At 45.5% G+C, this 14705-nt stretch overlaps 1 protein-coding gene across 1 annotated transcript in view; it reads right to left on the reverse strand.

The window, feature by feature from the left end:
• Positions 1-14705, reverse strand: part of ERICH1 (glutamate rich 1) — an 84874-nt gene that overhangs the window by 14722 nt on the left and 55447 nt on the right. Inside the window, exon 4 of the mRNA XM_068281339.1 lies at positions 7134-7499. Coding sequence (XP_068137440.1) covers positions 7134-7499 — 366 coding nt within the window. The remainder of the gene's footprint in view (positions 1-7133; positions 7500-14705) is intronic.

A 14705-nucleotide genomic window follows, 5' to 3' on the forward strand; every position in this document is an offset into this window, starting at 1 on the left:
TTTGTCATCAGTACATTCCTCAAAGCAATCCCACACTGGTGACTTTAATTTACTGCGGCCCCCACTAGCAGAGGGTGCAGCGGAACAATGTGTGGTAGTAGTTGCCGGGGGTTGCATGGTGGTGGTGCCGGCTGAAGCAGTGTCCTGTCTACTTCCTCCACGCCCACTGCTGCCGATGCCCCTGCCTGACATATGGCGATATCCTTGCCTAGGCCGAGGTGACTCGTCATCCTGCTCTGCCTCTGACCATTCTTCCACGGACTCAGCAGGCTGCACATAGTTAGGGTCCACAACGTCGTCATCATCAGCAGCATCATCATAATCCAGCTCTTCCTCTGACTCCCCCGCCTCCTCTTCTGTCCCTACATCCCCAGACACAGACCCCTCTTCTTCATCACCAGAACTCAACAACGCTTGTGATTGTGGCCCGATCTCAATCTCTGCCACATCGGTCCCCAGTAAGTCCTGAGCTTCTTGCATCAGCAGGTTCCCAGAAGCCGGACTGAGGGACAGAACGCTGTCATCCTGGGAGGGCTGCTGACCAGTGGGTGCTGGGGTGGATGTCACAACAAGCGTGGGACGTTGGCTGCTGCTGCTGCTTGGAGTGGTGCTCACAGTAGAGGTCTGGGAGGAAGTCATGATGTTCATGAGTACGTCAGGTTCCATTTGCTCAACCACCACACGGGGACCAGAAACTTTAAAATATTTGGACAATGGCGTCCGCAGGCTTTGCTGCCCCCCTTTCTGCTGCATCACGACCACGTACAGCTGTACAGCTGGGCGTCCTCTCCCTGGACGTGGAGCAGTCCCAGAAGTGGCTGAGGCAATTGAACTCCCTTTCCTCTCACCCCGCGAAACCCTGCCAGACATGTTGCTAGTAATGAATCACTGGATGCAGTGGGCACAGTACAAGGTCACTGAAGGATGCACCAGGCACAGTACAACGGCACTGAAGGATGCAGTGGGCACAGTACAAGGTCACTGAAGGATGCAGTGGGCACAGCAGTGGGCACTGGATATACAACTAGGTCACTGAAGGATGCAGTGGGCACAGTACAAGGTCACTGAAGGATGCAGTGGGCACAGCAATTGGGCACTGGATATACAACTAGGTCACTGAAGGATGCAGTGGGCACAGCAGTGGGCACTGGATATACAACTATGTCACTGAAGGATGCAGTGGGCACAGTACAAGGTCACTGAAGGATGCAGTGGGCACAGCAGTGGGCACTGGATATACAACTAGGTCACTGAAGGATGCAGTGGGCACAGTACAAGGTCACTGAAGGATGCAGTGGGCACAGCAGTGGGCACTGGATATACAACTAGGTCACTGAAGGATGCAGTGGGCACAGCAGTGGGCACTGGATATACAACTAGGTCACTGAAGGATGCAGTGGGCACAGTACAAGGTCACTGAAGGATGAAGTGGGCACTGGATATACAACTAGGTCACTGAAGGATGCAGTGGGCACAGTACAAGGTCACTGAAGGATGCAGTGGGCACAGCAGTGGGCACTGGATATACAACTAGGTCACTGAAGGATGCAGTGGGCACAGTACAAGGTCACTGAAGGATGCAGTGGGCACAGTACAAGGTCACTGAAGGATGCAGTGGGCACTGGATATACAACTAGGTCACTGAAGGATGCAGTGGGCACAGTACAAGGTCACTGAAGGATGCAGTGGGCACAGCAGTGGGCACTGGATATACAACTAGGTCACTGAAGGATGCAGTGGGCACAGTACAAGGTCACTGAAGGATGCAGTGGGCACAGCAGTGGGCACTGGATATACAACTAGGTCACTGAAGGATGCAGTGGGCACAGTACAAGGTCACTGAAGGATGCAGTGGGCACAGCAGTGGGCACTGGATATACAACTAGGTCACTGAAGGATGCAGTGGGCACAGTACAAGGTCACTGAAGGATGCAGTGGGCACAGCAGTGGGCACTGGATATACAACTAGGTCACGGAAGGATGCAGTGGGCACAGCAGTGGGCACTGGATATACAACTAGGTCACTGAAGGATGCAGTGGGCACAGTACAAGGTCACTGAAGGATGCAGTGGGCACAGCAGTGGGCACTGGATATACAACTAGGTCACTGAAGGATGCAGTGGGCACAGCAGTGGGCACTGGATATACAACTAGGTCACTGAAGGATGCAGTGGGCACAGTACAAGGTCACTGAAGGATGCAGTGGGCACAACAATGGGCACTGGATATACAACTAGGTCACTGAAGGATGCAGTGGGCACAGTACAAGGTCACTGAAGGATGAAGTGGGCACTGGATATACAACTAGGTCACTGAAGGATGCAGTGGGCACAGTACAAGGTCACTGAAGGATGCAGTGGGCACAGCAGTGGGCACTGGATATACAACTAGGTCACTGAAGGATGCAGTGGGCACAGTACAAGGTCACTGAAGGATGCAGTGGGCACAGCAGTGGGCACTGGATATACAACTAGGTCACTGAAGGATGCAGTGGGCACAGTACAAGGTCACTGAAGGATGCAGTGGGCACAGTACAAGGTCACTGAAGGATGCAGTGGGCACAGCAGTGGGCACTGGATATACAACTAGGTCACTGAAGGATGCAGTGGGCACAGTACAAGGTCACTGAAGGATGCAGTGGGCACAGCAGTGGGCACTGGATATACAACTAGGTCACTGAAGGATGCAGTGGGCACAGTACAAGGTCACTGAAGGATGCAGTGGGCACAGCAGTGGGCACTGGATATACAACTAGGTCACTGAAGGATGCAGTGGGCACAGTACAAGGTCACTGAAGGATGCAGTGGGCACAGCAGTGGGCACTGGATATACAACTACGTCACTGAAGGATGCAGTGGGCACAGTACAAGGTCACTGAAGGATGCAGTGGGCACAGCAGTGGGCACTGGATATACAACTAGGTCACTGAAGGATGCAGTGGGCACAGTACAAGGTCACTGAAGGATGCAGTGGGCACAGCAGTGGGCACTGGATATACAACTAGGTCACTGAAGGATGCAGTGGGCACACAAGGATGTCACACTGTGTAATGAGATGCTCATATGCCAGCGAGCGAGCAGTGGGCACTGGGCACGGCACAAGGTCACTGACAAAATGAATGAACAGCGCTGGCAGAGAGTGGCGGCGCCGGCGGTGTGACTGGCTGCCTGCAAATAGTACAAGTGTATAACTGTCACTGGAATATACAAGTGAACACTGCAGCTGCACTAACCTGCCTGCCTGCACTACACACAGATAATCCCCACTCCCACTACACTGACTACACTGCAGCACTGAACCTGCCTGCACTACACACAGTTAAATAATCACTAGACTCCCACACTCCCACTACACTACACTGACTACAACTAACTATAGCAATCACTCACTGACTAGCTAACTGTGTACAGTATAAGAGCAGTGTTAGCAAAAAAAAAAACGCTTTGTTTTTAACACAATAAATGCACTTGCTCAAACAACAATGGCCTGGAGATAATCCTCTCAGCACCACAGTCTAGCAAGGACAGAGCTTTTCCATCATGGCCGCCACTTTATATTCAGGAGGGGAGGGCATAGCTCCCCTCCTGTGATTGGTTGCTAGGGCCTGGCTGGGGCACTCTGATTGGCCTGCAATGTGTCACTTCCGCATAGTTTGACGCATTTCCGCAAACCACGACTTCAGCGCCGGGTTTCACGAGCGTGAATGCGGATTTCTGTCCGCATTCACACGAAGCCGAAGTAGATTTTCGTGGTTGAAAATCTATTCACGGCTTAGCGTGTCCGAGGCGGAATGCGTCAAAATGGTCGTGAATCCACGCGTAAGCGTGATCACGACCTGGCGGTGAGCACCACTGTTAGCAGGTCATTTCTGTACTGCCAGTACTGCTGCCAGCCTGACAACATGCCTAGAAACCAACTCTTTAAAGTGCTGCACTTACTCTGTCACAAACAATGGGGTTGGTTCACAAAGGTTACTTATTTTTCACCTTAACTGTAAGGAGTGCTAATGCAGGAAATAAACAAGGAGAGATAATTCATAAGATAAATAGATAACTCACAGTTTAGCTCTCCTTATGTCAAAAAAGTTGAGATAATTCATGAGTTATGTCAAATAAGGCGAGCTAAACCATGAGTTAAGTTAGATAAAGAGAGGTAAACCATGAGTTAAGTCATTTAAGGAGAGATCATTTGTGAGTTAATAAATAATGTGAGATAATTTAACAGAAAAGCTTTGTGAATCAGGGCTTAAGTCCCTAAGTCCCTTACTCCCTACCCTAATCCCTATCCCCCCTAAACACTACCTGGCAGTACAGCTAACTGAATGCAGTCCGTCTCTACACTATCATCAGTAAAGCTAACTGCATGTACAGATACAATCCATATAAGGACTGTTTTCTTTTGTGTTCTGGAAATTTCTAATGGAATAACTTGAGAACAGGAAGTCTGTGCCCTCCATTTACTTTCCTCATCTTTAGAGATGGTCAGTAACATGCAAATAATTTTTGCATGCATGCAGATTTATTGCAAATTGTATGCAGCTTGGAATTGGGCCAACCAAAGACATTAGGAAGTGAATTTTTAATTGGCCTCGAACCACACTGTATAAATTTCGATCATCTTTAATTAATGTTTGGGAACATAACCTTTGTTCTACCTGAAACATTTGCCTTGTTTCAAACTCACATTATAACAAAGGAAAAATGTTAGCTGAAGACTAATCCTGCCACCAGTATCACATGACAATAGATAATGATGGCTGGCCAATGGGAGTAGCCTAGTGAAGCAGGAAGGAACAGGCTTAAAGGGAACCTGGAGTAAGAGGTATATGGAGGTTGCCATATTTATTTCCTTTTAAGCAATATCAGTTGCCTGGCTATCCTGCTGATCATCTGCCTCTAAGGGCCCGTTTCCACTATCGAGAATCTGCATGCGTTATCCGCATGCGGATTTGCATAGCCAATACAAGTGGATGGCCCTGTTTCCACTTGTCAGTAATCCTGAGCGTTTTTCTGTGCGGGAGAAATCTGCACGGAAGAGCCGTCAGAATCCGCATCCCGCACACCGCTATGCGAATCGCCGCTAATGTATTTAATAGGGAAATCGCATGCGGTTTTGGCATGCGTATTTCACATAGGAACTAATGTTAAATCACACAGGCAGTGACATGGTTAAAATCACATCAATAGTAACCTATGCGAAATCGAAGTAAAATACGCATGCGGAATCGCACCCGCATGCAATTTCGTCAGCGGGGGATCCGCGGCGATTCCGCACCGCACAAGTGGAAACGGGCCCTAATACTTTTAGCCATAGACCCTTGCAGCAAATGAGGCATTTTTGACATTAATGACAGATCTGACAAGATTAGCCACATGCTTGTTTCTGGTGTTATTCAGACACTACTGCAGCCAAATAGACAAGCAGGGCTGCCAGGCAACTGGTATTTTTTAAAAGGAAATAATTATGGCAACCTCTATAAGAATTCTCGCTTCAGGTTCCCTTTAAAGAGAACCCGAGGTGTGTTTAAAGAATGTTATCTGCATACAGAGGCTGGATCTGCCTATACAGCCCAGCCACTGTTGCTATCCCAAACACAACTAAGGTCCCCCTGCACTCTGCAATCCCTCATAAATCACAGCCGTGCTGTGAGGCTGTGTTTACATCTGTAGTGTCAGTCTCAGCTGCTCCCCCGCATCCTGCATAGCTCCGGTCCCTGCCCCCGTCCCTTCCCTCCAATCAGCAGGGAGGGAAGGGATGCAGGCGGGGACTGGAGTTCTGCAGGAGGCGTGGAGAGCAGCAGACTGACACTATAGAGATAAACACAGCCAGCTCTGACAAGCTGTTTGTCAGCAGTGTGGCTGTGATTTATGGAGGGATTGCAGAGTGCAGGGGGACCTTAGGGGGGTTTGGGATAGCAACAGAGGCTGGGCTGTATAGGCAGATCCAGCCTCTGTATGCAGATAATATTCTTCAAACCCACCTCGGGTTCTCTTTAATACAGAATTCAGTTTTGAGACTAATGCCATACACATAAGAAAACAGACAATTTCCAAGAAAAGTGTTCATAGGATATGAAGAGAGGTGCCAATGCCCCAGTTGTAGACACTTGTGGTAGCCTTGTGAGGCAAATTCAGAGCTGGGAAAAGGTCCTCCAGCACCCAAGGCTAAGACATCAAAGCGCACCCCTCCATCCCTCCCACCCCAGTCGTCACACACTGATTGCTATTAGACTAAAAGGTGCCCCAGGGCCCCCAATCCCCCCAACACCTTAATCTCTAGTTATCTGGCTTGCAGCCACTGCCATTTAGCCCCTTTTCTTATTCCTCTCTGCTTTAAACACAATAGGGGAATGATAGCTGAGTGAGTTGTGCGTACCCTCCTACACTGCGCCCTGAGGCTGGAGCCTCTCTCGCCTCTGCCTCGGCCTGGCCCAATGTTTGAGTACTTTTACCACATCTCTCTCTCCCAAGCAATCTGGCACCCCTGCACGCACAAAATGGCAATAGGCGCTCAGGTGAATATAAAACTAGGTTAAAAACAACTAAAATTAAATGAAGAGGTGGCTTACCTATGTAACGGCACTAATTCATTGAAACATATTTATTTTGCACTGGCAACCCCGCTTCATAGGTCTGCACCCACTTCCTCAGGCCACTAGCAGTGCAAGAGCTGTGAAAATCCAAAGCACAAAGCACCTCTCTGGGTCTACGCCCACTTCCTCATGACAATAGCATTGCCAAGTGCTGCAAGAAGCCAAAACATAGAAATAGCAAAGTGAAGACAAGTTTCTGAACCTCTACCTGCCTGTCGAGGTTGTTTGCTCCATCTGCAACCCATCTTTGAGAGTACCACGCCCATCCTTTTATTCCTATACCAGTGACTTATTGCGCTATTTGGGCTCCCGTTATCGCTGTTCTTTCTTTTTAAAAAGTGTGGACCCACCTCATTCCAGTTCAACACACACGTGAATGGTCAAGTGCGCAGAACACCCACCTACACAACAGATCTCACTAATACTGCCTGCAACAAGAATTCAGGTTTTCCTTGACATACTCCATCTAACTAGCCCTAAAATAAAGTTAGTAGCAAAATTATCTGAGTAAAGCAGAAGGAAATACCAATGAATAACGTACTTTCAGAGAAGTAGATTTCTTGAGTTGCTTGAAGGAAGTCCAGCAAGTCCTCTGTTTTCTTCTGTTCTTGCTCTGTATTTTCACTGGATTTCTCCACTGTGCCAGGTTCCAGCAACTCTTCATCAGGTGGATTCTTTAACCCTACTGATTTCTTCTTTGGCCAAAGACCAGCAGCTTTCAGCCTTTCTCGTTGCCTCTTCCTCTGCAATTTCCTCTTTTTACTTTTATTGATGAACCCACGTTCAGATTTCACAGGCTCATGCTCGGTTTGCTGCAAGTCATTTCCATGGTCACTGGAAGAATACGGAGTCACTTTTCCTTTGTTCCTATGCCTTCGTCTTCTCCGCCTCACAACTGAATGGTCCTCTAAAATCAATGCAATTATAACAATTTGATATATAGAACTTATTTTTTTTTAAAGCATGCAGCCTATCCTATGATGACTAGTATCATAATTAACAATAACCTGGAAGAAAATAATGGATGCTTTTGACCCCTAGCTGCAGAAATATGCAAGTGGTATTTATATAACTGCTAGTTATGAATTTAGAGTTGAAAAGTGATGATTGATTAATAATATAGCATATAGAAGCCGGCAAAAGCTTAACTCAATTCAGACCAAAGGCAATGAGCCATTTAAAGGGAACCAGAGACGAAGCAACCTCACGTATTTTACCATATATATCAGTGGGAACATGACAGTAAACACCTACCGTGCTCTCGGTTTCATTCTTCTCTGCTCAATCTGCCCGTTATCAGCCTTGATAAGAATCCCCGACTGAGCATTCAGTCTAGCTTTTCCCGAAATGATTAGTCTTCTGTGATTCTGATTTGCTGCTATTTGTCCTCAATGCAGCAAAGCAGAGCCACAAGGGGGCAGGCTTGGGCTTGAAAAGACATCACAGAAGACTGACTCTGCTATAATCATTCCGGGAAAAGCTAGACTGAATGCTCAGTCAGGGATTCTTATCAGGGCTGATAACAGGCATATTTAGCAGAAGATAATGAAACAGAGAGTAAGGTAGGCGTTTACTGTCATGTTCCCATTGATATATATGGTAAAATACATGAAGGTGCTTCGTCTCTGGTTCTCTTTAAGAACGAAAGCGATTTCTTTCCTTTTTGCACTTCCTTATCACTGTTACTGGCTCACAGTAATCAGAGGGTCAAAAGAAAATAAATATGGCAGCCTCCATATTCTTCTCACTTCAGTTGTCCTTTAACCTCCTAGGCGGTATGATTCTTTCCGGATTTTGGAGTCTAAAAGTGGTGCAATTTTTATCTGCTTTTAGATCCTACAATACAGAGAAAAAACAAAACAAAACAGAAAACAAACACTCCCCAAAGACTTCCCCCCACAGCCCCTGCACAGATCTCACCTTGCCAGCATTCATCGCCGCATTTCTTCCTGTCCTAGGGGGGGCGCTATAGCTCTATGGTAAGACTGCCATCTGTCATCACATGACAGATGGTTGTCTCACCCAATAGACTGGGAACCTCGGAAGACCCAAAGAAGATGGGCTACGACTGACAGGATCCAGGAGAGGGGAGTGCTGTACGCTCTGCATATGGTGTCTGTTGGTCACCACAACCCATGCTTGTGATTACAGAAAACAACAAAAGGTTAAAGCTGAATTATTGCCAATACCTTCTGTTTTAAGAAGGTAACATTTTATTTATCAAAGCATGAAAGGCTTTTCCTTGAGGGTTTGTAGTCTGTAGAACCAGTAAACTCAATCAACATCTTAAAATTATTTTTGGGGATGGGAGAGATCTTTCTTCTAAAACATGAACATACATATTCTAGCCACATTTAACAAATTATCCAAGAGAGACAAGTTTCACAGAGAGCTGAGTTTGGCAAATACAGTAAGTCCCCCGTTCTGCCCATGGCAATTCCTATGAGCCCTATTGACCGGTCAACAGCTTTAATGCATAACCAGAGCAGACCTATATGGGTGTCCATATCCTGTGATGGCCAGTGTGCAAATAATCCTAGCTTGCTTGCAAAACCAGAAAAAACTTCTATTGACCGAATTCCAAACTGCACACATTTTCATGACACTTGCATTGAAGTTGGAAATATTTGCATCTCATAAACCATCTTTATCTATCCACAGCATCCTCTTTTCTTGGTAACAGATACAAGCATCTTATAAAGTCACACCTAGGCTTGCTATTGGCATGGATACAAGCAAACAAGTCACATACTACAGTACACTTGTAACACAATTAATTCCATTAATACCATATTAGAATATCCAACTAGTGAGTTCATCTTCTCCAGGCCCTTGATTTACACAATTACATCTTGCAGTACAGGTATTAAATGGTCTATAGACTTATACAATCTTGTGGAAACACATCTGGAATCACATGAAATATGCAGCAACCATAGCAATGTAATTTAAGCCTCTGAACAATGCCATGTCCTGAAAACACAAAAATGTAAAGTGCTTAATTATTTTTCATGCATACTGTGCCATTTTTAAATTAGCCTTTTCACTGCATAACCGGATAAAAACTGTGTTATTGGATTGTATTTGAATTACACGCTTGTAATAACGAAACAAAAAAAACAATCTTGCCTGAAGTAGACGATAACCTCACATGACACGGATCTGTCTACTGGCAGCTAATATGAAGGCAATAGGTATTCATCAGAGTTCAAACGCTTATTGAAATAAAACTAATTACAGGAATATTCCAAGAGCAGGACACCCGGGGTCAGCCATTACGTCTCCTGGAAGATTCCACAGCTGTTTGTTTTATAAACAGATCTATACGGCCAACATACTTCTGCAGCTCGACTCCATTAAACTGAGAGGAAGGTTATTATGTGCAGCATAAAAAGGTTAATTGAATCGACTCGCAGATGCATTCTGAAGATGCAAACATAAAGTGTAGTACAGTGTATTGGACGGTATAAAACTATCTTAAAGGACCACTATCGCAAAAATAAATACAAATATAAAATACATGTGTAAAGTATACTTATAAAAAGTGCACTTCTCCCAGAGTAAAATGCACTATAAATTACTTTTCTCATATGTTGAGGTCACTTACAAAAGGTGGTAAAAATCTGGTTTTGGACTAGTCAATCACCTCATAGGGGATTCTCCATATTTCCTTTTCTCTTTACAAAAGCACTCCCTGGAAATGATCTATACAAAGATGAAGGCTGAACTGACAACTCATTTGCACAATATTCTGGCAGCTGGACTGAGCAGCTGCCATTCAGTAATGGGCTCAAGGCTCTGGCCCCTTAAGGTCCAAAGACTTTTTTTTTCATTTTTCAATGTATGATTCATGTAATTGGCTCACAGTAATCACAGGGTCAGAAGTAACTGAAATTAGCTCCTAACTGTCGTACGGAGTTCGTCTGTCTAATGACAACAGAGTTTAGTGGCGACAGGGACGCACTATTGTGTCCTATGGGAGGGAGCCAGTGTAGTTAAAAACGATGCTGCATCAGGCTTATGCAGCCACAAGTGCGGCACAGTTTTAACTACAGGCGGTCCCAAATGGGATACCATAAGTGACAGGAACAAAGAAGAAAAATACTAAAAAGTGCATTTTAAATCTAGGAGAAACGCACTTATCATAGTGTGTATGCAGGCATTTTACATTTTGAAATTTTTTGCAATAGTGCTCCTTTAAAAGGGAACCTGAAGCGAGGAAAATTATTTAAAATAAACACGACGTAGCTGCAAATGAATATTACATACTAACCTCACCGTCAGTTCCTCTCAGAAGCTCAACATTTTCTTCTTACAGTGATCCCTGCTGCTGATCATTCCAGCAGTCATATCTGAATCACATACCTGAAACAATCATGCAGCTAATCTAGTCAGATTTTTGTCAGAAATATCTGATCTGCATGCTTATTCAGGGTCTATGGCTAAAAGTATTAGAAGCAGAGGATCAGCAGGACTGCCACGCAACTGAAACTGTTTAAAAGGAAGTAAAAACGGCAGACTCTGTATCCCTCTCACTTTTGGTTACCTTTCAAGGGGAACTGTGGTGAAAATTATGCTATTCCATAATCCACACCAGAAGGCTGATAGCAGTTAGAGAGCAGGGGAACAGCCAACCCTTCGCTTACAGCTTAGTTGCTTCACTAACCCGTCAGAAACAGCTGATTTAATGGCACAGATTGGCTGTGTAGAAAAAAGAATTGGTGTTAGGAGCTATTTTTTTTAACACAAGCTTTATGGAGAAATGTATGTTGTCTATTAAAAGGGAAGGTCTGAGCACTTTAAAAATAAAAAAAACACTTACCTGGGGCTGTCTCCAGCCCCCTGCATCCGCCCTTGCCTCAGCTCTGGTGGCTACCGATCCTCCAGGGGAGAGGCCGACCTCACCAGGTCGGCTTCTCCTGCGCTCCAGCATCCGGCTCACTGGTCGTGATGACGTCATTCGGACTGTACTGCGCAGGCGCAGAACTACTGCGCCTGCGTAGTACAGTCCGGATGATGTCAGTGCGACTCAGAGACGCAGTGGACATCCTGTGTTGGAAGGGACCCCGGGCCACCGGCTGTGAGCGGAGCTGTGGCAAGAGCACATGGGCTGGAGGAAACCCCAGGTCAGTGGATTCTTTTTTTTATTTTCAATGAGCTCAGATGTGTCCTTTAAACAGCTGATGGTGGGGATAGTGGAAGAGCATAGTTTTCGGCATAGTGCCCCTTTAACCACTTCACAACTGAGGGGTTTTACCCCTTCAGCATCCAAGCAATTTTCATCTTTCAGCTCCTTCCATTTATTTGCCAATAACTTTATCTCTACTTATCAGAATGAAATGTGTTAAAGGTGTTTTTTTTTTTATCACTAATTAGGCTTACTTTGGGTGGTACATTATGCCAAGAATTTTTTTATTCTAAATGTTTTTTAACCCCCTTGGCGGTATGAAAAATACCGCCAGGGGGCAGCGCAGCAGTTTTTTTTTAATTATTTTTTTTTAAAATCATGTAGCGAGCCGAGGGCTCGCTACATGATAGCCGCTGCTCAGCGGCATCCCCCCAGCCCCGCCGATCGCCTCCGGCGATAGGCGATCAGGAGATCCCGTTCAAAGAACGGGATTTCCTGGAGGGCTTCCCCCGTCGCCATGGCGACGGGGCGGAATGACGTCACCGACGTCAGCGACGTCGGGACGTCATTGGGAGACCCGATCCACCCCTCGGCGCTGCCTGGCACTGATTGGCCAGGCAGCGCTCGGGGTCTGGGGGGGGGGGGGGCGCGCGCCGCACCGGATAGCGGCGATCGGGCGCACGGCGGCGGCGATCGGGGTGCTGGCGCAGCTAGCAAAGTGCTAGCTGCGTCCAGCAAAAAAAAAATTAAGTAAATCGGCCCAGCAGGGCCTGAGCGGCACCCTCCGGCGGCTTACCCCGTGTCACACACGGGGTTACCGCTAAGGAGGTTAATGGAAAAATAAGAAAAAAAAATTGGAAAAAAAATCCTTATTTTTCAGTTTTTGGCCATTATAATTTTAAAATAATGCATGCTACCGTAATTAAAATCCACGTAATTAATGTGCCCATTTGTACCAGTTATTACACCATTTAAATGATGTCCCTATCACAATATCTGGTGCCAATATTTTATTAGGAAATAAAGATGCATTTTTTTCAGTTTTGCATCCATCATTAATAAAAAGCCCATAATTTATAAAGTAACAGTATTATACCGTCTTGACATACATATTAAAAAAGTTCAGTCCCTAAGAAAACTATTAATGCATTTTTTATAATTGTAAATTTATTTCATTGTATTTTTTTTACAAAAAAAATAAATGTTGGTAACTATTGGGGAGTGTGGGAGGTAAGGGGTTAATTTAAAATGTAAAAACAGGTCTTTGCATTTAAAAAAAGTACTTTTAGATGTAGTTTTACTATTTGGCCACAAGATGGCCTCAGTCTTTTTTTTGTTATATGTCCTGTAAGCGAAATATGTATGCTTACAGGAAGTGTACTGAGAATGGGAAACTTTTATTTATTAGAATGATCATGCAGCTTCTCATAAAAGGCGCCGATAATTGCTACGGGGACTTAGATCAATGATTAGGAATTGCTTTCTCATTCATTGATCTCCTGGCGGGCAGATGGCAACATGAACGAGCGCATCAAATAAGCGGGAGCGCTTTCAGCAGTGGTAGCAGCGGGAGTACGTATATTTACTCCCCTGGGCGGTTAGATGAAGTCTGCAGGGGAGTAGATATACTGTACTGGAGCTGTGAAGTGGTTAACTGCATGAAATGAGAGGTGGTATTTGAATAAATGATGTGTCTTACATAAATCCTCGATTTTATTTTTATGGCTATTTTCTATGCTGCAGAAAATATTGTACAAGTGCGCAGCTGTTTGCAGACAGAGAAATTACCAATGGTTATGCAGGTCAATTCCCCTGCTCCTCTCTGCTGGAATGAACACTGCGTTCCGCTAAGAACTGGCAGACACATTTCAGCGTAAAACAAACAAAAATAAAGAGGTGATCAAAGTACCGAGTAGCTTATCTAAAAGCAATATGTGTGCGCACAAACTGTCAGGGAATTTGCATATAAAGGCATCACACCAATATGGTAGCGAGCCAGCAGAACATGAAGGGAAGATTGATGCAGGCAGGAATGTTAACCTTCTGCAGCGTTTAAATAGCACTAATTTGAGCCACAGAGAAGCCGGATGGAAATATCTGTGAAAGCGCAGGCTAATATCACTGAAGAAAAAAGTGGGAAGCCGGACACACTTCAGTAGCCTCACATTATCTAAGTTTTCCAGGCTCTTTTTTCTTGAAGTGCTTCACCACACATAAATAATTACAACAAGCAAATATAAATTAGACCAGTTTTCTTTTTTTCTTCTCCTGGCCAAGCTCCATGGCACACATCTTCTTTCATGAATAATAATGATAGAATTCTCCAAAAGGAGCAGAAACATTTTCCTGAAAACGCCTCATTCGTCATCAATAAACACGACGCTGAACAAAACTCTTTAGCTTCCTACAAGATATTCTTCTGCAGTTAACAGCTCTATAGACACCCCAATAGTTGGAATGTACTTTTAGTAGCCACATACTTTGCATGATTATTTCTGACACCTGGGCCCCTATTCATGTAAAGGACTTACCTGTCAGCGGTACCAGCGATGGCTCGGGCGACTCGGATGACGGAGCGCGGCCGCGAGCTTCCTCTTCCTATTCGTCTGGCGGCATCCCCAGCACCCCTGCGGCGGTGACTGGGAGTGCGTGTCTCCCCTGCATCCCCGGGTGGACGGGCGCGCGTGGCTCAGTGCTGCTCTTATGCCCCTCGTCGTCGGCAATGATGGTGTCAGTTGAGAGTTGGTCTGCTGGCACTGAAGCTTGGTGCTGATTGGATGCTGTGGGATGGAATGGCTTTGGGCGGGCTTGGTATATATAAACCCCTGTCTCTCAGTCAGTCCTTGCCCGTGATAGCATTCAGTATGCCGGTGCAGGGCACTTTGTCTTTGGGACATTATATATTGTATTTGAGATTGCGATTAGTCTAGTTAGTTGTTTGAGCTCTATCTATCTATCTACTCCAGTTAGTCCAGTATTCTGATT

Source organism: Hyperolius riggenbachi, chromosome 4, assembly GCF_040937935.1.
Source record: "Hyperolius riggenbachi isolate aHypRig1 chromosome 4, aHypRig1.pri, whole genome shotgun sequence".
Taxonomy (NCBI): Eukaryota; Metazoa; Chordata; class Amphibia; order Anura; family Hyperoliidae; genus Hyperolius; species Hyperolius riggenbachi.